Genomic DNA, 21,187 nt, shown 5'->3' with positions numbered 1-21,187 from the left:
GTCTGGAGTCAGGTGGCACGGTATTTGTTTCAGGAGCACTAGGCCACTGGTGTCCCTTCACTGCTGGCTGAAACTTGTGCATTGCATGGATTACCTGATCTCAATGTCAGTATCCACACGTCCTGTCCTCTGAGAGGTTACACCTAGAAGAGAACCATCTGCCCTCTGTACAGTCGTGGCCAAAAGTTTTGAGAATGACCCAAGTATTGGTTTTCACAAAGTTTGCAGCTTCAGTGTTTTTAGATCTTTTTGTCAGATGTTTCTATGGTATACTGAAGTAGAATTACAAGCATTTTAGAAGTTTCAAAGGCTTTTATTGGCAAAGACATGAAGTTTATACAAAGAGTCAATATTTGCAGTGTTGGCCATTCTTTCTTTTTCAAGACCTCTGCAATTTGCCCTGACATGCTCTCAGTCAACTTCTGGGCCAAATCCTGACTGATGGCTGCCCATTTTTGTATAATCAATGTTTGGAGTTTGTCAGAATTGGTGGGTTTTTGTTTGCCCACCCGCCTCTTAAGGATTGACCACAAGTTCTCAATGGGGAGTTTCCTGGCCATGGACCCTAAATTTTGATGTTTTGCTCCCCGAGCCACTTAGCTCTCACTTTTGCCTTACAGCCCGGTGCTCCATCATGCTGGATCGTTCATTGTTGGTCACCAAACTGTTCTTGGATGGTTGGGAGAAGTTGCTCTCGCAGGATGTTTTGGTCCCATTCTTTACTCATGGTTGTGTTCTTAGGCACAATTGTGAGTGAGCCCTGCACTGCCTTGGCTGAGAAGCAACCCCACGTGACATGAATGGTCTCAAGATGCTTTACTGTTGGCCTGACACAGGACTGATGGTAGCACCACTCACCATTTCTTTTTTCTGGATGCTCCAAATAATCGGAAAGGGGATTCATCAGAGAAAATGACTTGACCCCAGCAGTCCTCAGCAGTCCAATCCCTGGACCTTTTGCAGAATATCAGTCTGTCCATGATGTTTTTCTTGGCTCCTTTGCTGCCCTTCTTGACACCCACCAGGCCATCCCCCATACGACTTGTGCTCCCTCACTGTGCGTGCAGAAGAACTCAGATCTGCCTGCTACCATTCCTGGTGGTGCCCCAATCCCGCAGCTGAATGAACTTCAGGAGACGCTCCTGGCGCTTGCTGAACTTTCTTGGGCGCCTTGAAGCCTTCTTCACAACAGCAGTGGAGATGGGTTTTTTGGGATTAAGGTCATTTTCATGGCAAGGAGGGCCTTTGTGATTAATTGCAATTCATCTGATCACTCTTCATAACATTCTGGAGTATCTGCAAATTACCATCATAAAAACTAAGGCAGCAAACTGTGCGAAAATTAATATTTGTGTCATTCTCAAAACATTTGGCCATGACTAGATGTCGTCTGGTGTTCCAAATGAAGATACCTGATAGAGTACCAGACACACACACATAAGGCATTTCACACCGACAGCGCTGATGTCATCATACTGGCAGGGTAACTTATGTTGCAGTGACATGCATCTTCTAGGTTGGCATCTCTTTTACTGTATGTTCCTGCTGCTGTCATTTTCCAAATTAAGCTCCCTGCAATTCTAGCCATGAACTGGGCCTCACTACACTGTCAATTTGAAGGCCGTTCTCTCTTCTCCGTCAGTGTCAAGCCAGATGTGGATATACGTATGTATATGCTGTGTATGTATATTACACTGAAAAAAGTATAACGTTGATGTTGTTCATTCAACGTAAATTTTCTCTTTCAAGCAACTTAAGATTAGCCATTTAGTGTCGTAGCTTGAAATATTTGGTTTCAGATCTCAATCAAAGTAAAGAAAGTGGTGGTGGAGGGAATAAACGTAAAAATCCTATTTCAATGAACCTAATATTTTAGGTTGTTCGTGTGCTGTGTTTGAGGGGCCGTATATTCTCCCGGTCGAACTTTCCAGCGAACTGCCAAAAAAGAAGAACAACTTAAAAAATAGATCAACTTCAGCATAAAACAAGTGAATTTCACCCAATCACTCTAAATGTTTGCCTCAACTTAAAAATTGTGGGATCAATAAGCTAAAAAGAATTATATTGATTCAGATTGAAAATATTAAGTGTGAATCATTACCCAACTTTTTTCAGTGTAGACTATCTGAGGCTGGTGCAATGATAAGCACTCATACATCACAGATGTCTAGGCCTCATAGATCCAGTGTCCTCTGTCTGAATATTTCACACACTTGCTGTCTTTGCAGTGTTTGCACATTCTCTCTGTGTCTGATCAGGTTTTTCTCTGGATACTCCAGTTTTCCCCCCAATATATCCCACAGATATGTGCGTTAGGTTAACTGGTGATTCTGACTTGCTCCTATGTGGATGTGTGCAAAAATAGGCTTGCAAGACAGCAACCATCTTGAGAAAGAGTGCTGTTTCAGAGCAGAGTACATGTATATAAGGTGCCACAAGAGAGGTTGGGCATCAAATTAAAAGAAGAGGGAGTTCAGGGTGATGTTTTTAGATGGGTGCAGAATTGGCTCAGACACAGGAAGCAGAGGGTGATGGTGTGAGGAACTTCATCAGAACTGGCCGATGTTAAGAGTAGTGACCAGCAGAGATCAATGCTCGAGCCGCTGCTATTTTTAATATGGATAAATGATTTAGATAGGAATATAAGTAACAAGCTGGTTAAGTTTGCAGATGATACCAAGATAGGTGGATTAGCAGATAATTTGGAATCCATTATATCATTACAGAAAGACTTGGATAGCATACAGGCTTGGGAAGATTTATGGCAGATGAAATTTAATGTCAGTAAATGTAAAGAATTACATATAGGAAGTAAAAATGTGAGGTTTGAATACACAATGGGCGGTCGGAAAATCGGGAGTACACCTTATGAGAAGGATTTAGGAGTCATAGTGGACTCTAAGCTATCAACTTCACAACATTGTTCAGAAGCCATTAAGAAGGCTAACAGAATGTCAGGTTATATAGCGCCTTGATGTGTGAAGTACAAGTCACAGGAGGTTATTCTCAACCTTTATAATGCACTGGTGAGGCCTCATCTTGAGTCCTGTGTGCAGTTTTGGTCTCCAGGCTACATAAAGAACATAGCAGTGCTAGAAAAGGTCCAGAGAAGAGCGACTAGGCTGAGTCCAGGGCTACAGGGGATGAGTTATGAGGAAAGATTAAAAGAGCTGAGCCTTTACAGTGTAAACAAAAGAAGATTAAGAGGAGACCTGATTGAAGTGTTTAAAATAATGAAGGGAGTTAGTACAGTGGATCGAGACTGTTATTTTAAAATGAGTTCATGAAGAACACGGGTGTACAGTTGGAAACTTGTTAAGGGTAAATTTCACACAAACATTAGGAAGTTTTTCTTTACACAAAGAATGATAGACACTTGGAATAAGCTAACAAGTAGTGTGGTAGACAATAAGACGTTAGGGACTTTCAAAACTCGACTTGATGTTTTCTTGAAGGAAACAAGTGGATAGGACTAGCAAGCTTTGTTGGGCTGAATGGCCTGTTCTCATCTAGAGTGTTCTAATATTGCGATGGGCGGCCATGGCCACAATCTGGCTAGGACGCCAGCAGAGTGGAAGGACCAGGGGAGAGGTCATTGCTGAGGCAATACCTCCATTGGGACACTAGAGGGCAGCCCTCCTGGGCAGCTGTGGCACCACGGATACTCAAAGGGCATGCTGGAGTTTGGTGCAGCCCTGTTGGGTTCTGTGGGGGCTGCCAGGGGCAGGTTCAGAACCCTACAGAGGACCTTCAGCACACCTGGGAGAGATTCCAGGTAATATTGATGAGCCACCTGGAACAGTCCTGGGACCTGAATAAGAGGAGCTGCCTCACTCCATTTAATAGCCGGAGTCAGGAGGCAGAGGGCAGAGCTTGTGGGAGAGGAGTGGAGGCGGCAGAGAAGAGAAATTAAAAGAGAGAAGAAGAAAGAAGGGATTGAGCTTTGTTTTGGTTGATTTTGTGCACTGTTTGCTGAAAAAGGAATAAATTCTATGTGGTTTTTGGGACTTCTGTGTGTCCTGTATCTGTCTGGGTCCGGCCAATTCCACAATATGTTGTAAAATAAGCATAAAGTATATATAGGTGGTCACATTGGCACTGTGAGTAGTGCTTTGGCTCTTCATGGGTCCAGAATCCTGTGCTTGAGTCCTGCACCAGGTGTTTGTGTGTGTAGAGCCATTGTGTTATTGCTATTTCTAAGGAAGTTTTAGTCCGGGTACCCCAGCTTACCTCTTGTTTACCACAAACATGGGTTTTAGCTTTGCTGGGAAGTCTAACTGATAATTTAAGTTGTGAGGTGGGGCCTCCATGGATCAGACTTGTTTTTTTTTCCAGCACATCCAGCTTGAGATCAATCTGGGGAATTTAGAGGCCAAGACAACATCATGAATCCTTTTTCATGTTCCTCAAACCATTCCTGAAGTATTTTTTGCTGTGTGGCAAGGCACATTATCCTGTTGAAAGAGACCGCTGCCATTAGGGAATGCAGTTGCTATGAAAGGGTGTACTGGGTTTGCCATCTTTAGGTAGGTCGTACACGTCAAAGTAACACATGAATGCCAGAGCAAAAGGTTTCCCAGCAAAACATTGCACAGCGCATCAAACTGCCTCCAGATCGCCTTCTTCCCATTGTGCATCCTGCTGCCAACTCTTCCGCAGGTAAACGATGCACATGTACCCATCTGTCCACATGACCTAAAAGAAAACGTAATTCATCAGACCAGGCCACCTACTTCCATTGCTCCATAGCTCAAATGGCCATTGTAGGCATTTTCGATGGTGGACAGGGATGGGCATGGACTCTCTGACAGGTCTACAGCATATGCAGAAAGCTGTGGTGCACTGTGTGTTCTGACACCTTTCTCTCATGGCCAGCATTAAGTTTTAATGCAGTCTGTGCTCTAGAAGTTCTTCTGAGGGATCAGACCGGACAGGCTAGCCTTCATTCTCCATGCACATCAACGAGTCTTGGCCCTGTCACCAATTCACTGGTTGTCTTTCCTTGGGCAACTTTTAGTCAGTACTAGCCACTGCATGATGGGAACACCCTGCAAGCATTGCTGTTTCAGAGACACTCTGACCCATTCGTCTAGCCATCACAATTTGGTCCTTACACTGGCACTGACTGTTCACTTGCTGCCTAATGTATCCCAGCCCTTGACAGGAGCCATTGTAATGAGAAAATCGATGTTAGTCACTTCACCTGTCAGTGGATTTAATGTTGTGGCTGATCGGTGTATTGTATAAAACACATTGGTTCTAAGTCATAGGAGAAATTAAAAAATATGTTTACTAAAAGAAAAAATAAAATTTAACATTGAAAGTCTTAAAAGTAAAAATATCTCATTAAGACTTAATTTAGCCCCTAATGCTCAAAACCTTATTTCTCTTTTTTTTTTTTCTTTCTAGCATTTATCCAGCAGACACAGCGTTCAGCAGAGCACCTCCCAGGTAAGTCGCCAGACCCCAAATCGATGTCCATGTGCTTAAATGTCTGCCTGATCTCAAGGTTCTGAGGTACCTCGATTACAAGATGCACATTAGTTTTGTAGAGTTGGGTGTAAAGATTGGAGTGGGCCTACTGTGGCTTCAGAAAGTACTCACACCCCTTCACTTTCTGCACACTTTATTGTTCTGAAGATTTAGCTTTAAATGAACACATCTGCCAATTTTGCCCATCATTATAAACTCAATAACCTATTGTGAGACATACTCGGACACCACCAGTCGGAAACCACATCTTTATAAAAGCACACGTTTATTAAGCACCAATACTCGGCCCAAAACACAAACACAATGCAGTCAGCACTAATCACCTCAATTTAGACTTCTCTCAATGTCCTTGGCTGCCTTTCCTCTCCTTATGGGAGCTTCGTCCTGCTTCCACTCCCGACTCAAGCTCCTCAATTGTAGGAAGGCAGCCCCTTTTATTCCCGCCCGGATGTGCTCCAGGTGGCTAATAACGTCCTTCCAGCAGCACTTCTTGGTGTGGCGGAAGGGCTGCCCTTTGCCCCAGAAGCACTCCGCGTGCCCCTGGCAGGCTCTTCCGCCATCTTGCCGAGTGGGGTGGAAGTAACTATTTCCGAGTCCCCTGAGGCTTAAGGCGCCCCCGGGCGATGGCCACGGGTCTCTTTACTCCTCTCCCGTGGTCCTCTCCTGATCCAGGGCAGTTGCGCCCTCGTGGTCCGGAGTATAAAAGAGCCATCATTCTGGTCCTTCCAGGTGTCCTGGCTGGGTAAGGGCCCCAGCAACCTGTGACACTATAATGACATGTTTTTATAAAGGTTTGCAAATTTTTTTAAATTTAAAAATTGAAATCCCTCATTATTGAAAGAATTCAGAGCCTTTGCTGTGGCACTCCAAGTTGTGGTCGGGTACTTCCTGTTTGCTTTAATTCTCCTTGAGATGTGTCTAGAACTTGACTGGAGTCCACCTAGGACAGATGGTGTTGAACCAGGAGGACTGATTGAGATCATTTATGGGAGCTGGATGGTCTCATGGCCTTGGATCTCCTGCAGAAAAACACACACAAAAAAACTCCAGGAGCTGGAGATCAAAAAAAAAAAAATCTGCAGGGTTTCCTAGGCCACGAGACCACCCAGACCCCACTGGGCATTCTACCTAACATAAATGATCTCAATCGGTCCTCATGGTTTTTAGGCTTCACATAGAAGAATTGGACAATGATGGTCATGTGAACCTCTGGCCTTCAATCCATCAATTTAGGGTCTGCATGGTGCTCTGATTAGGTGGTGGTAGTGCAGATCGGCATAACAGAAAACCGGAAAAAGAACGGCAGAGAAAGTAGGGGTTAGTACGGATTGTGGAGCCATGATAAATACATGCATATGAAGAATATCAGGGTAACACTACAATGAAACTCTGAGAAAACCATGTTAAAAGAATGAGTTTTTAGCATTTTTTTAAAGTGCTCCACCGTATTACCCTGGCGAATTTCTATCGGTCACCTATTCCACTATTTTAGGTGCATAACAGCAGAAGGCCGCCTCACCACTTCTTTTAAGTTTAGCTCTTGGAACTATAAGCAGACCCTCATTTGAAGATCTAAGGTTACGAGTTGGAGTGTAAGGTGAGAGGCATTCCGAAATATAGGATGGTCGGGTTAAGACCAGACACTGCTCATCACTCTTTCTATGAAGCTGTTTGGGTGACCATTGGGATCTTAGTCACGTCCCTGATAAAGGCCCTTCTTGTCTGGTTACTCAGTTTGCCCAACTCTAGAAAGAGTCCTGGCGGTTTCCTGAGTCTTCCATTTCATAATTATTTAGGTCACTGAGCTTCTGAGAATACTCAAACACTTCATAAATGGTTTTATCCCCTTGGCCTGGTCCATGCCTCACCACAATTTGATCATGGAGGTCTACTGAGAGTTTCTTTGACATCATGGCTTGTTTTTTTGTCTTGACACGCAGTGTGAATTGTGAGACCTCCTAAAAGCAGGTGAACTCCATTCAAGTTCTAGAGACATCTTAAATATAACTAAAGAAAAGCAGATGCACCTGAGCATAATCTGGGGTGCCAATAAATGGTCCGTACTTACTGTATATGAATAAGAGATTTCGGTTTTTGATTTTTATTAAACGTGCAAACCTTTCTGAAAGCATGCTTTCACTTTGTCATTATGGGTTAATGAAGGTAGATTGAGGCGCAAAAATGGTGTGTGAAGAAGTGAAGGGGTCTGAAAACTTTCTTAACATACCGTTGAACTGGTTTGAGGAAGTCCACTCTTCTGGGTGCAGCTCTATAAAATAAAGATTCTCGCTGATGGTTGGCTGACAAAGGCCAACACACCATTAGACCCAACCCTTTCATGGAAAAAAGTAAAATGTGGTGCATGTCCCAATTTACTGTTTTGAAATCCACGTGCCATCCCTGTGTGGCGATTTTTTTTTATTATGCCAATTAAATGGTGCATTGGTTGGTGCTCATACCTCATTGCATTTAAGTCATTGGGCTTCAAGTGGAGATTTCCATTTTTCAGACAACCTGAGGTTTCTCATAAAGATGTTCGTGTTATGCTAATCGGTAACTTTATATGTGTGAGTGTGGGGTGTGTGTGTGTGTGTTAGTGTTTGTGTGCAAGAGTGCATCCTAGGTGAGACTGACATTCTTTCCAGAATATTTTCCAAGTCAAGATAGTCTCTGGCTGGCAGTGTCCCTAAAACATACATTCATGTTAATAGGTGAGCTTTGAATGTTAGAGAAAAGCCATAATCCATGTTGAGATCCGCTCAGCAGTCCTAGCTGGGGATTGTATGTCAGTGTCATTTCAGGATATGATAATATTTTTTCTAAGAAGTTTCAATTGTACTGTATAATACTGAATAATGACAGTGATCTACAGCTTGTAGGTAAATGCTTATGTACATAAACACTTTTTCTATTACAAGAAGATTGCCCTTCATGCAAGTCCTCTTTTGTGCAGTATATGAGTTCTGGGCTATAAAAATTAAATGTCACTGTTGCATGCAGTGGGCACACATTTTAAGAGGGAGTGTTTAGTTAAACTAGAGATAGTCAGTCATTTTCCAATCCACTATATCCTAACACAGGGTCACGGGGGTCTGCTGGAGCCAACCCCAGCCAGCACAGGCACAAGGCAGGAACAAATCCCCGGGCAGGGCACACACACCCACACACCAAGCACACACCAGGGACAATTTAGGATCGCCAGTGCACTTAACCTGCATGTCTTTGGACTGTAGGAGGAAACTGGAGCACCCGGAGAGACACGGGAAGCAAACCCAGCAACGCTACCCACTGCGCCACTGTGCCACCCACAGCCAGAGATAACAAGGAGAAAATAGTCATATGGGGGATACTCTTACTCTATATGAAATCTGAGTAGGTCTTTTGGACAATTATTTGTAATCTTCCTACCCTGTTACAATTATATATATATATATATATATATATAATACCAAGGTCTGTTGATTGTTGGTCTGTCACTTGATTACTTGCAAAATTCTGGGTCTGGAACCTTAATCTAAAAAGCTTTTGACCTCACATGTTCCAGAAATTTGAAAAAATTGAGGTAGAAACAATCTCAGCAAACTGACTTCTGACCAAGAAAGTGACATGGCAGAAAGAAAAAGAACAGCAGTGACATGTGTGAGAGCAAATCGTAGAAGCTGATTATGTGATGAAGAACACTTTAATAGGAAAGAGAAGAATAAGAGCAGCACTATCTGCTGAGTGTCAAGCACATCACAGAAGATGATTAAGCGATGAAGAATGAAAATAAGTAAGCAGATAAGTCACACAAACAAGCAAGAATTAATCCTGAATATAGCCTGATATGTTTTGGAAATTCAACACATTTTATGTCTTAGCAGCCTGGTGGCCACTTTACTTGTAGGCGGAAAAGTTTATTGTAATAAAAGCACGGTCTTCGTAAGCCCATCTATTGATAATCCCCCAGGATATGTTGCATACATGTTCAGAATTCAGAATCAACCATAAGTATTGTGTTTATTGATCACTGAATGTGACAAAAAATAGAAAAAGAAGAGGAGTAACATCTGCTGAGTGTCAAGCACATTACAGAAAGTATTTAAGTTGCAGTAGTTGAGCACCAGGCAGACACAGACAGCTTTTGCAGAGAAGATGCAGCATGTAGAATGCAAGAACGAGAACAAGAAAGAAATCCATGCTGACAAACAAGCACTACATAGAAAAGTTACATCACAAAAGTGATCACTGGGGAGATATATTTTTAACAGGGAAAACAAAAGAATGTGTTGCCAAAATGGAAGAGTTCAATTCAATTTTAGGACTGCATGCCTGAATGTTTCACTAGTATACTGATACAATCCATCAATTATCAAGCCCATGTAATCCAGTTCAGGCTTAATAGTTCAGAGTAGCATATTAGGCAAGGATGGGATGTCCGTTCGTTGTGGGGTATGCTCACACACTCACAGTTTAGGGTTGTTGTTTAACCCGATATGCCTGTCTGTCAGAGATGCATATAAAACTCGACAAAAATGAATGCCAACATGTGGAGAGTGTGTACAAACTCCGCATAGGCTTGACCTCGGACCCAGAGCTCTGCTCTACCAAGCCACTCCATATATAACCGTCTATCCAATTCTAGATTTATTTAATGAATGTCCCTCAATTTACCAATGAAATTCTTTTTTAATTATTCCATCTGCATTCCAAACTCACGTTGCAGGAATTTCACACTGATTAGTATTTAATTATTAAAATATGTATTTAAAAATGTTATAAATAATGTAGTGTGTTCTATTTAATACATTATAATGCTGCCGTCTCTGCGTGTCAGACTGTAATAATCCTTATTATGAAATCTCATCTCCTCTCAACCCATTTCTCCTGGTGAGGGTCATTGCTCTTATGAAATGCACTATAAAATAAACATTGGCTGGTAATTAGTGAATTAAAATTTTAAAATAGATTATCTGACGAAGTATGAACTAGTATGGTGATTTGGACCATCTTCACTTAGCTATATGCAGGGTCTATAAAAGTATTCATCCTCTTAGACATTTATGCATTTTATGATTTAACAAAAATAAAAGCACAAAGGCATGAAGTCAACAAAAATACTCCCTGTCCAGGGCTCTTTACTACCTGTATATATAAGGTCAGGTCATGAAGAAGCTCCGCCTCTTCACTCTGCTACTCAGGAAGTGACGCCTCCTTCCAGGTGGTTGTGTTTTTATGGTCCAGGAACCAGAAGGGGCGGAGTCAGTTGCCCTCACTGGGCGGTTTCTCAATACCATGAAGGAAAAGGATGACATCACAGTTATTGGTTGTGCTTCCTCTCAGTCCGCAGTGGAATTGCATATCTAGGAGGAACCTGGTGGGTAACAAACAATAAAATGTGAAAACTTCAGATGGGGTGAATATTTTTTATTGGCACTGTATCTACATGAAGATTTAAGTGGTGTGTTTGTCTTCAGAAGGCGCTCTTAGACCTCTGTCTTCTTCATAGAGAGTTCTTTCAAGCTATGTGTGATGTGTAGGGACTGAAAATAATGTGATTTATCCAATCAAGTTTAAACAGACATCTTTTGGGTTCATTCCCAGTGATCTATAATGTGATACCTAATGGTCTTCTTGACTCTATCTTTTGACAATTTTCATTGTTTCTTACTCATCTCTTCTGATTAGGGAGACAGCATCCGCCAGCGCCATGGAGAAACCTGCCGCATTCCCATCCCTCACCACCTCTTCCTCAATCTGAAGAGCTTCACGTACAACTCAATCGGGGAGGACACCGACATTTTCTTCTCTCTTTATGACATGAGGGAAGGCAAACAAATCAGGTAGGCAGCCTCATATTGTTATACCTTATGTGACGAGCAAACACAGCCCAAGATTCCTAATAAACGTTTCTAGGATTTTTGGTGGATACGTGCCTCAAGGAATTCAGGCTGTTCTTTTAGGCTAAGGGAGTCAGACCTGGTAATAGATACAGTAGGTATACCTGAAAAGAAGATCTCCCAGGGTATATTTGAAGCTACACCTTGTATTTAGGGCTTCTGGGATAGGCTTCAACCTGTCATGGCACTGAATTTTATTAGGCGGGAATGAAAATGATATGTTGTATTATGTTATGTTATGTTGATTGAAGTTAAGCTCTAAATGAAACCAAACTGTATATTGAAGGAGACAGAAGGCCAACACCAGTTATAAAGCACTGTCCTTCAGGAAGAAAGTTCTAAAAAGGAGCAGAACCATAGATGAATATGTAAACTACATGAAGATGAAAAGTGATATATCTGTTTAAAACATTTGAGAGTTAACAGCAAACAAACAATTGAACAAAGGTACAAAATAACCAAACATTCAACCCATCCATTTTAATACCCTGTTTGGCTGTATTTGACCACTTCAAGCCTCTCCCCTTTTTAAAGCAGCTGGTTTCCAGTATGAAGCCATCTGGCTCCCCCCTTGATGTTGTCCCTCCTCCACTTCTTAAGGAGGTCTTTTCTACCTTGGATCCTTCTATTCTTACAATTATCTATAGTAGTTTAACCTCTAGTGTGGTGCCTAAAAATCTTAAACATGCTGTTGTGCAACCACTGCTGAAAAAAACGGGTCTAGACCACTCTGTTATGTCTAACTTTAGGCCTATTTCCAAGCTACCTTTTTTGTCCAAACTCTTGGAAAAAGTCATCTCTACCCAACTGAATGGATGAACATGCAATTCTGGAAGTGTTTCAATCTGGGTTTAAAACTCACCACGGCATTGAGTCCTCTCTGTTAAGGGTTTTTAATGACATTCCTTTAACAGTGGACTCTGGTGACTGTGTACTACGTATGCTTTTGGATTTAACAGCTGCCTTTGACACAATAGACCATGAGATCCTCATCTCCAGGCTGGAGCAGTGGGTGGGCATCACAGGTTCATCTCTCCAATGGTTTAGGTCCTACCTCTCAGATAGAAGTTTTTGCGTCGGCATTGATGATTTTACTTCCACCTCTGTTGCCCTCTCCTGGGGTGTACCAGGCGGCTGTTAAAAATTCAAGCCTGTTTTGTCTAAGCGCAACCTTGAAACAGTGATACGTGCTTTTATAACCTCTCGTCTAGATTACTGCAATGCGCTTCTTTTTGGAATTAGTCAGGCCTCCATTGCTCGCCTACAGCTGGTGCAAAATGCCACTGCTCGATTTTTAACTGTTACAAGCAAGCATGAGTACGTTATCCCGATTTTGGCTTCCCTTCACTGGTTTCCAGTTTTTTTTCTAATCCATTTTAAGATCCTTGTATTTGTTTTTAAATCCTTTAATGGCTGTGCCCCATTTTATTTGTCAGAACTGCTGCACCCTTATGTACCATCTCGCTCTCTCAGGTCAGCAGACCCGATGCTTTTACGTGTTCCCAAGGCATGATGCAAACTCCGAGGTGATCGGGCTTTTTCAGTTGCAGCCCCAAAACTCTGGAATGATTTGCCATTGCACTTTAGGCAGGCTCCTTCGCTAGCTGTCTTTAAATCTTATTTAAAAACACATTTTTACTCTCTGGCTTTTAACCCAGTATGATATATTGGCTATCTGTATACTTTTTATTAAGAATCTGTTCAGCTCTTATGTGTTTTTGTGTTTCTGTTTCATTTAACCTTGGTTATTGTGTGTCTGATATGTTGGGTTTTTATTGTACAGCACTCTGGTCAGCCTTGATGTTGTTTTTAAAGTGTTTTATAAATAAATAATTAAATAAATAATTAAATAAACACTTGACCCTACTGCCTGTCCTGCCATCTACTCTGCTTATCAGACACACCCTACTTGAAGCCAAAACTGACAAGAGTAAGTCTTTGTCTGCCTTTGCTAATGTGAAGAGATTCCCATTTAGATGGTCTTCTGCCATTCTGTGTTTCCATCAGTGGCTCTTATCAGAGAACATCAACCAGCATTAAAAGTATCAAGCTATTGTGGCAACATTGAGGACAAGGCAAACACCAGCCTTGATGTGTGTGACAGTCTATCGCAGAGCACTCTCATTCATTTGGGACCAACGTAGAGCCACCTTCTCCTAACTTTCACATCTTTAAGATAGATAGATAGATAGATAAGGCACTATACATGCTAGATAGATAGATAGATAGATAGATAGATAGATAGATAGATAGATAGATAGATAGATAGATAGATAGATAGATAGATAGATAGATAGATAGATAGATAGGAAAGGCACTATACATGCTAGATAGATAGATAGATAGGAAAGGCACTATACAAGATAGATAGATAGATAGATTAAGGCACTATACTCCACCGATAGATAGATAGATAGATAGATAGATAGATAGATAGATAGATAGATAGATAGATAGATAGATAGATAGATACTTTATTAATCCCAAGGGGTAATTCACATACTCCACCAGCAGCATACTAATAAAAAACAATATTAAATTAAAGAATGATATAAATGCAGGTATAACAGACAATAACTTTGTGTAATATTAACGTTTACCCGCCCGAGTGGAATTGAAGAGTTGCGTAGTGTGGGGTCTCCTCAGTCTGTCCCTGAAGCTTCTCCTCTGTCTGGAGATGATCCTGTTCAGTGGATGCAGTGGATTCTCCATGATTGACAGGAGCCTGCTCAGTGCCCGTCACTCTGCCACGGATATCAGACTGTCCAGCTCCGTGCCTACAATAGAGCCTGTCTTCCTCACCAGTTTGTCCAGGCGTGAGGCGTCCTTCTTCTTTATGCTGCCTCCCCAGCACACCACTGCGTAGAAGAGGGCACTCGCCACAACCGTCTGATAGAACATCTGCAGCATTTTATTGCGGATGTTGAAGAACGCCAGTCTTCTAAGGAAGTATAGTCGGCTCTGTCCTCTCTTGCACAGAGCATCTGCCTCTGAAAGACACTGGCAGAATGTGTACGGGCTCAGACAAGATCAAGGCTGGGAGTGGAATGTAGTAGTGGAATCTTCTTTTATTGTTCAGTGTGTCTTCAGCAAAAAGAAGAGTAGAAAAGAAGAAGCATTTGTTAGTAAATGTGTGTCCCCGACAGAATAAGCTGGGTCAGGACCTGAGAGCTTATCCTGAAGGTCATAAACCCTGAATAGGATGCCAATCCATCACAGGGCACACTCATGCATACACTCACCCAGGGTTATGGTGAGCGGAACATTTTTTAGAACTAGGTGATATTAAAAATGGTGTCCCTCAGGGTTAACTGCTGAGGCCGCTACTCTTTTTAATATACATAAATATTCTGGACTAGAATATTAGCAGTAAGCTGTTTGTGTTTGCTGATGATACCAAAGTAGGTGGAATTGCAGATGATCTAGAATCAGCTAAATTGCTGCAGAGGACCTTGGACAGCATATAGGCTTGGGCAGATTTGTGGCGGATGAAATGTAACAAAATTAAATGTCAAAGGTTACACATAGGAATTAGAAATGTTAGATTTGAATACACAATGGGAGATCTGAAACTTGAAAGTGAACCTTATGAGAAGGACCTTGGAGTCAGGTCCGCCGCCAGAGATATTTGGGCCCCAGACAACTGGGTACGTGTGGGCACCTCTGCCTTCCCCCGGGTCCCCACATGCCAAAACCTTCAAATACGTATACAAAATGATCGAAATGTAGTTTATCCGACAGTGACAATGCTGCATTTATGAATACCATACTTGATGAGTTAAGCCTTCTCGCACATCAAAGTTTGACTGCGAGAAGGAAAGCCAGTGCTATCGGAAACTCGTAGCAGAATTGAAACAATACATTAATGAGATAAGCCTATGTATTATCTAACGCGTAAAGGTACAATTATACCAATGCGACGAATAGGAGTAACATCTGAGCATTTTAATATACACTAACGGTTAGGGTTATCTACATGGTGTACAATCAGTATGGTATCTTGCTGTATTAAACTTCAAAGTTTTCAAAAAATCTGGGTGATCCAGAATCTTTAGTGATACACACAAAACAAACGCACACTCGTCACTGCTTTAAAAGCAACAATAAACACCCGAGCGAATGAATTATCAAACTACGGAGACGGACTTCTGCTACACCATACACGTCAACATCCACGATAGTGCACAACAATATCACTGTTGTCTGAGACAGAACAGCGCCTGTGTGTGTGAAACGGAGGTATTCAATTACAGCGGCGAAGTCGATCCATTATCCACGTACCGTGTACAACAAACATACTAATCAACGTCAAGCTGAAGGACGTCGGCGTCGGCTCTCCTTTGTCTTTGAGAAGCGTGGCGCTGTCGGCCCCCTTTGACAAGCGTGCTTCACACGACACGAGCACGATATCTACTTGCGTGGAGCGTGTGGCTATTAAAACACTCACTTGTATTGTTGTAAGCTAAATGATTTAACTTTTCTATTACATGTAACTTGAATAATTGTCCGAATATATATCTACGCGCACAACATCAGCATAAAAAAAATCAAGCGTGAAGGGGCCCCCTTCCATTAGGGCCCCGGACCAGAGTCCCGTTTGTCCCCCATCCTGGCAGCGGGCCTGTGGGAGTCATAATGGACTCTTCTTTAGCTTCATCCAGACAGTGTACAAAAGTGACCAAAAAAACCAATAGGATGTTAGGTTATATATCATGATGTGTGTGAGGGACATGTCAAGTAAGGCTATGCTTATACAGGGTGGCCCATGAAAAAGTGGCCCACCTCCACTGTGACGACGGCATTACATGGTGCAGAGAAAAATGATCACATTTGGCACTCACATTTACAGAGAATGCTGAAAGTGATCTCCTTGTGCTTCAATAGATCTCTGTGCCTGTTTCAGCGTGTTCATGTACACTCTTTGCAACGTACTGGGATCGGGCCGCTTTTTCGTGGGAGGTATTAGATAACTCGCTTGTTTTCAAATGGGATTAGTGCTGTAGCAAAAAAGGCTGTGAGGCCTTCAGATAAGCACCAAAGCAGGCCAGGATCTTCGCTAGGCTGTCCAAGCTAGTCTCTCCCCAACCCAGCCATCTCTCTCAATACTAGCTGAGGCTACAGATTAGCCAGGACCACAAATGAAGAAAATGAATTTCAAAGTTTAAATTGCCAGAAATATCTTTCCTGTCTGCCAAATGAAAAGAAACTGTTGAAACCTTTAGCTTAAAGAGATAAACCAAAAAAGCAATCTTAGTAAATGAAGGTTTATTTCACAGAAAATAGAAAAGTGTGGAATGACTTGTCTCAAAACCGGGTCATCCCATTTAATTTAACTGAACGTTCCAACTAAAACAACACCTCTTGGTGTTTAGGCTTCACGCCCTCAGGCTTTAATTAAACAGGAATGGTTTGGCTTTAGCCACAGGTTTAGGGTCAGTTCCGACCAGTGGGTCCCTCTGGTCACAAAAGATGTCACCTTTAGAGTTCTTATAGCTAAGGGAACTGGTTTGGGACGGGTGGCTAACTGCCTCATAAGGTGGTTTCTCCGTGGGGGAGAGAAGCTAATGAGAATGTTAGCAACAGCACCCCCTCTCATCATGGCGGGTTAATACATACCTCAATCGAGCCCGTGAGGAGAATCTTCCGACATGCATGCATAGCAAAAGAAACAACAAATACTAAAACAGATCAATTCTGCAATAAATCGGCAATCCACAGCAAACAAGTCCCAATACACAATCCATAATCGCAATCTAGAAACCAGAGGAGAATGAATAAATAAAAAATAGTAATCCAACAGCAAGAAAAGCCAAAAATAAAACTTAGAAATATCTCCTACACAACAACAATGCACCACACCTGAGCTCTCTCAGCTCTGACCTAATTAGCTAGAGGGGGGGTTCAGGAGTGGCCCCGCCTCTTGGGGTGCCACCCACAAATATACAATAAGGAATATAAGAGAACATAGAAACACAATAGTTATAAACTAAGTAATTAAAGAACACATAATCAAAGACAAACATGTTATATGAAAGAAAACAAGAAAAAAATAAAAACAAGCATGGAAGCAACAAAAATATTATATACATAAAAGTAAACGTATCCAATAACCCTGGCAGAACCATAACAGCACTTGTGAGGCCTTGGAGTATTGTGGGAAGTTTTGATCTCCACCTTACAATAAACATGTAGCAGTGTTAGAAAATGTCCAGAGGAGATGTGACTAGGCTGATTCCACAACGGAGAGACAAAAGGAGATGAACATTTTCAGTTTAAGTAAATAGAGATTAAGGCGTGGTGCGATTGAAGTGTTTTAAATTATGAAAGGAATTAATACAGTGGATTCCAGCTGTTACATTAAAATAAAACCTTCAATGAGAACACAGATGCACAGTTGGAAACTTGTTAAGCGCAGATTGCACACAAACCTCAGGAAGTTTTTCTTCCCGCCAGGAGCCATAATCGCGTAGAATAAATTACCAAGTAGTGTGATGGAGAGCAGGGCTTTAAGGAAACTGGAAATCTGAATTTGGTGTTATTTTAGGATGGATGAGCCTTTGGGGCTGCTCTCGTCATAACTGTTTTAATGTTAATGTTTTAAAGGACACACTGATGGTTTGCCAGTTATATAAAGAAAACTTAGGTAGAAAGGAAACAATGGTAGAAGATGCAAACGTGAAACCAAAGGTGGTAAGATGTGGCCATGTCACCTACTGTGTCAGCCTTTCATTTACCACATGTGCATTTTTTTATCAATGTTTTGTTTTTGGTCCGAAATAAGACACAAGTATGTAATATACATTCATTTATACGTAAAGCATGTGGCTACGAAAAAACTATGGACTATTACTGTATAATAAGCAGAAAAAATAATAATGGAGAACACACACCAGCCCTAAAAAGAGACCAACTGAAAGCATGTTTCTCAGTCCTGGAAGTGCAGCCCACCAGAAGTGTTTCTGTCCATAAAGGCAGAAATGTAAAAAGAGGATGAAAGAGAAAATGGAAAGACACATTTAAGTGACCCATAACTGCCCAGCCTTTAACTAACTGGATTACTGCAAATCTGAAGAGTGGAACTGGGAAATAAAATCTCTAAATGTAAGAGATTATAGAAAGAAGATTTCCAAGTGAACAGTGAAGACAATTCAGGATGTTTCCAGTGTGAGGCTAAGAATAACTTGGCTTCCAACAAAGCCAACATTATAAACCTCCGCGTGAAGAGAAGAGAAAGACCAAGAGGACAAATCTAGCCGAAGCAACACTTCAGAAGCAGAATAATGGCAGGAAAAAAAATTGAATAGAGGGAGTTGGCAGCATAGGGCAAAAGAAAAGCCACTGGGGGTGTTATGTCGTGGTAGGGTCCTATGTGTCATGATTGGGGATTATGCAGGTCGAGGATTCTGTCCCTCCTATTATTTGCTTGTATTCTGTAATGATTCAGATGTTGTGCTTTGTTTCTCAATGTCATGCACACCATTTGAGGTCCTCAGTCACCACCATTTTGGAATCCTGTTGTTAGATCTGCTTCTTCATGTTTCTAGGGATGTGGCCTCAGAGGATGTCCAATGTGCTTAATAGATGGGACGGGATAAAAGAATGGATAGGCATAGGGTTAGGGTTAGGGTTAGGGTCTACAGATATCAAAAACCTGAAAAAGCCTTATGCAAGAAACAAAAATTCTTCTCACTTGTTAATTTAGATTTTGACCCCTTGCTTGATCTCTCAGCCTCAAAATATCTCTCATCTTGAACCCTTTTTGTTTTCCCATGCTCACCTTCCAGTGATGCTCAAAACGTTTATCTGCTGACAGAACACTATCATGACCTTATTTTCCTTTTTAGATTCTTTATTACATAAGCCATAACAGTATGCCCCGAATCTTAAAACTCTTGGCACATTGTCAGGATTGACTGCTACTGTATGAGGGACGTTCAAAAAGTTTCCGCACTTTTATATTTTCATTGGAAACAGTGAAGGTAGGAGGAGTAGCAACTGGGCATTAATAAGTTGGTACGACACTGGGATAATTGCATTGCAAAGGAAGGTGACTATGTAGAAAAGTGATTTAATTTGTTTTTGAAATTCTTAATAATTACAGTTAATAATAAGTGCAGAAACTTTTTGGATGTCCCTCGTAGTTAAAAAAATTCCCTCCTTTCTTTTATATTGGTAACCTCATGCAATTAGATAGAGCACCAGAACAGTCAGGAGAAAAAGTTAACCATTTATCAATATTTTATAGATAATAGGGCCAAAGTATAAGCAGAGTACAAATGTGAGTGATGACAACATAATATTAATACAACCTGGATAGGCTACCAGGTATGGAGGAATATTTCGGACAAAATGAAATAAATAAATAAATGCGTAAATAAATAAAAGTACTATGAAATGTGAGCATAAATAAATAAATGTGTCATGAAATGACAGCCTTAATAAATAAATATGTCATGAAAGGAGAACATAAATAAATAAATGTGTCACGAAATATGTTTTTCGTTGCTTATTTATTTATTTCATTTTGTCCGTAACATTCCTGCAAACCGTCATGAAATACGGCTTGAAATAAAACTGTCAGTTTCACTCATCAAAGTTGAGAGGGTGGGCTCTAACACGCCCTCTAGTTACTGATTGGTGAATCGATAGCACAAGAATTAATTAGAAAAATGCTTACTACTGCCGATTAAATGGATTCTGCCGAAGATATTACGTATTTCAGAGAGAGAATTGAAGATTTATCGGAAGAAATTACAATGTTGGCAGCCCTTTTAGAACTGAGTATTTGACCCTTGTTTTACGAGTAGAAAGTCAGTTGTATATTCGCAGCTACTTTTTCAAACAACTGTACAGCTCTGATCAGTGGTAAAGTTGTTCAGTTCAAAATATTAGGTGGAGCTGCTTTGGGCATTCCATGTCAAAGTACCTAAACTAATACAGCCATTGCAGCTTACCGTATATCAAACTGGCTCATTCGTCTTGTGATCGTCTTCTCTGATACATCATACAGATCTGCAATCTGTCGTACTTTTAAACCGCATAACAGAAGGTGTTCTATTGACTCAGCTGGAATGTCAAAGGATGGACGTCCAGAGCAGGGAACTGCATCACCTGAACTGGAGTGTAGTAGAATTCGTTCCACCTGTTCTTCGATAATTTCAAAAACAGTTTCATCTATATCGGAGTCTAAAAGGGCCGCCAACATTGTAATTTCTTCCGATAAATCTTCAATTCTCTCTCTGAAATACGTAATATCTTCGGCAGAATCCATTTCATCGGCAGTAGTAAGCATTTTTCTAATTCATTCTTGTGCTATCGATTCACCAATCAGTAACTAGAGGGCGTGTTAGAGCCCACCCTCTCAACTTTGACGAGTGAAAGTGACAGTTTTATTTCAAGCTGTATTTCATGACGGTTTGCAGGAATGTTACGGACAAAATGAAATAAATAAATAAGCAACGAAAAACATATTTTGTGACACATTTATTTATTTATGCTCTCATTTCATGACATATTTATTTATTAAGGCTGTCATTTCATGACACATTTATTTATTTATGCTCACATTTCACAGTACTTTTATTTATTTACGCATTTATTTATTTATTTCATTTTGTCCGAAATATTCCTCCATAACCAGGTGGCTCTCTGTCTTTGTACAGTATATTGATCGGTCTCTGGCCTGATGTGGTCTGGCATGGCTCTTAGAATGGTAGGACCTTCTCCATGAATGGAGCAGCTTAGAGGCGTAAAGAGAGAGAGATGACTTCACCTCGGGATGGAAAACGGCTGAGACAGAGCATGACGCATTCAGT

The 21,187-nt window shown here is 41.2% G+C and overlaps 1 protein-coding gene across 4 annotated transcripts in view; it reads left to right on the top strand.

The window, feature by feature from the left end:
• The window catches only part of dock3 (dedicator of cytokinesis 3), a 919,050-nt gene that overhangs the window by 619,445 nt on the left and 278,418 nt on the right, over positions 1 to 21,187 (top strand). For all 4 annotated transcript variants that reach the window (XM_039772621.1, XM_039772622.1, XM_039772620.1 and 1 more), the window contains exons 8-9: positions 5,410 to 5,451; positions 11,161 to 11,315. In XM_039772621.1, coding sequence (XP_039628555.1) covers positions 5,410 to 5,451; positions 11,161 to 11,315 — 197 coding nt within the window. The remainder of the gene's footprint in view (positions 1 to 5,409; positions 5,452 to 11,160; positions 11,316 to 21,187) is intronic.

Source organism: Polypterus senegalus, chromosome 12, assembly GCF_016835505.1.
Source record: "Polypterus senegalus isolate Bchr_013 chromosome 12, ASM1683550v1, whole genome shotgun sequence".
In the NCBI taxonomy this organism is placed as follows: domain Eukaryota; kingdom Metazoa; phylum Chordata; class Cladistia; order Polypteriformes; family Polypteridae; genus Polypterus; species Polypterus senegalus.
The sequence above is the reverse complement of the archived record's forward strand: the minus strand, read 5'-3'. Positions and strand labels throughout refer to the sequence as shown.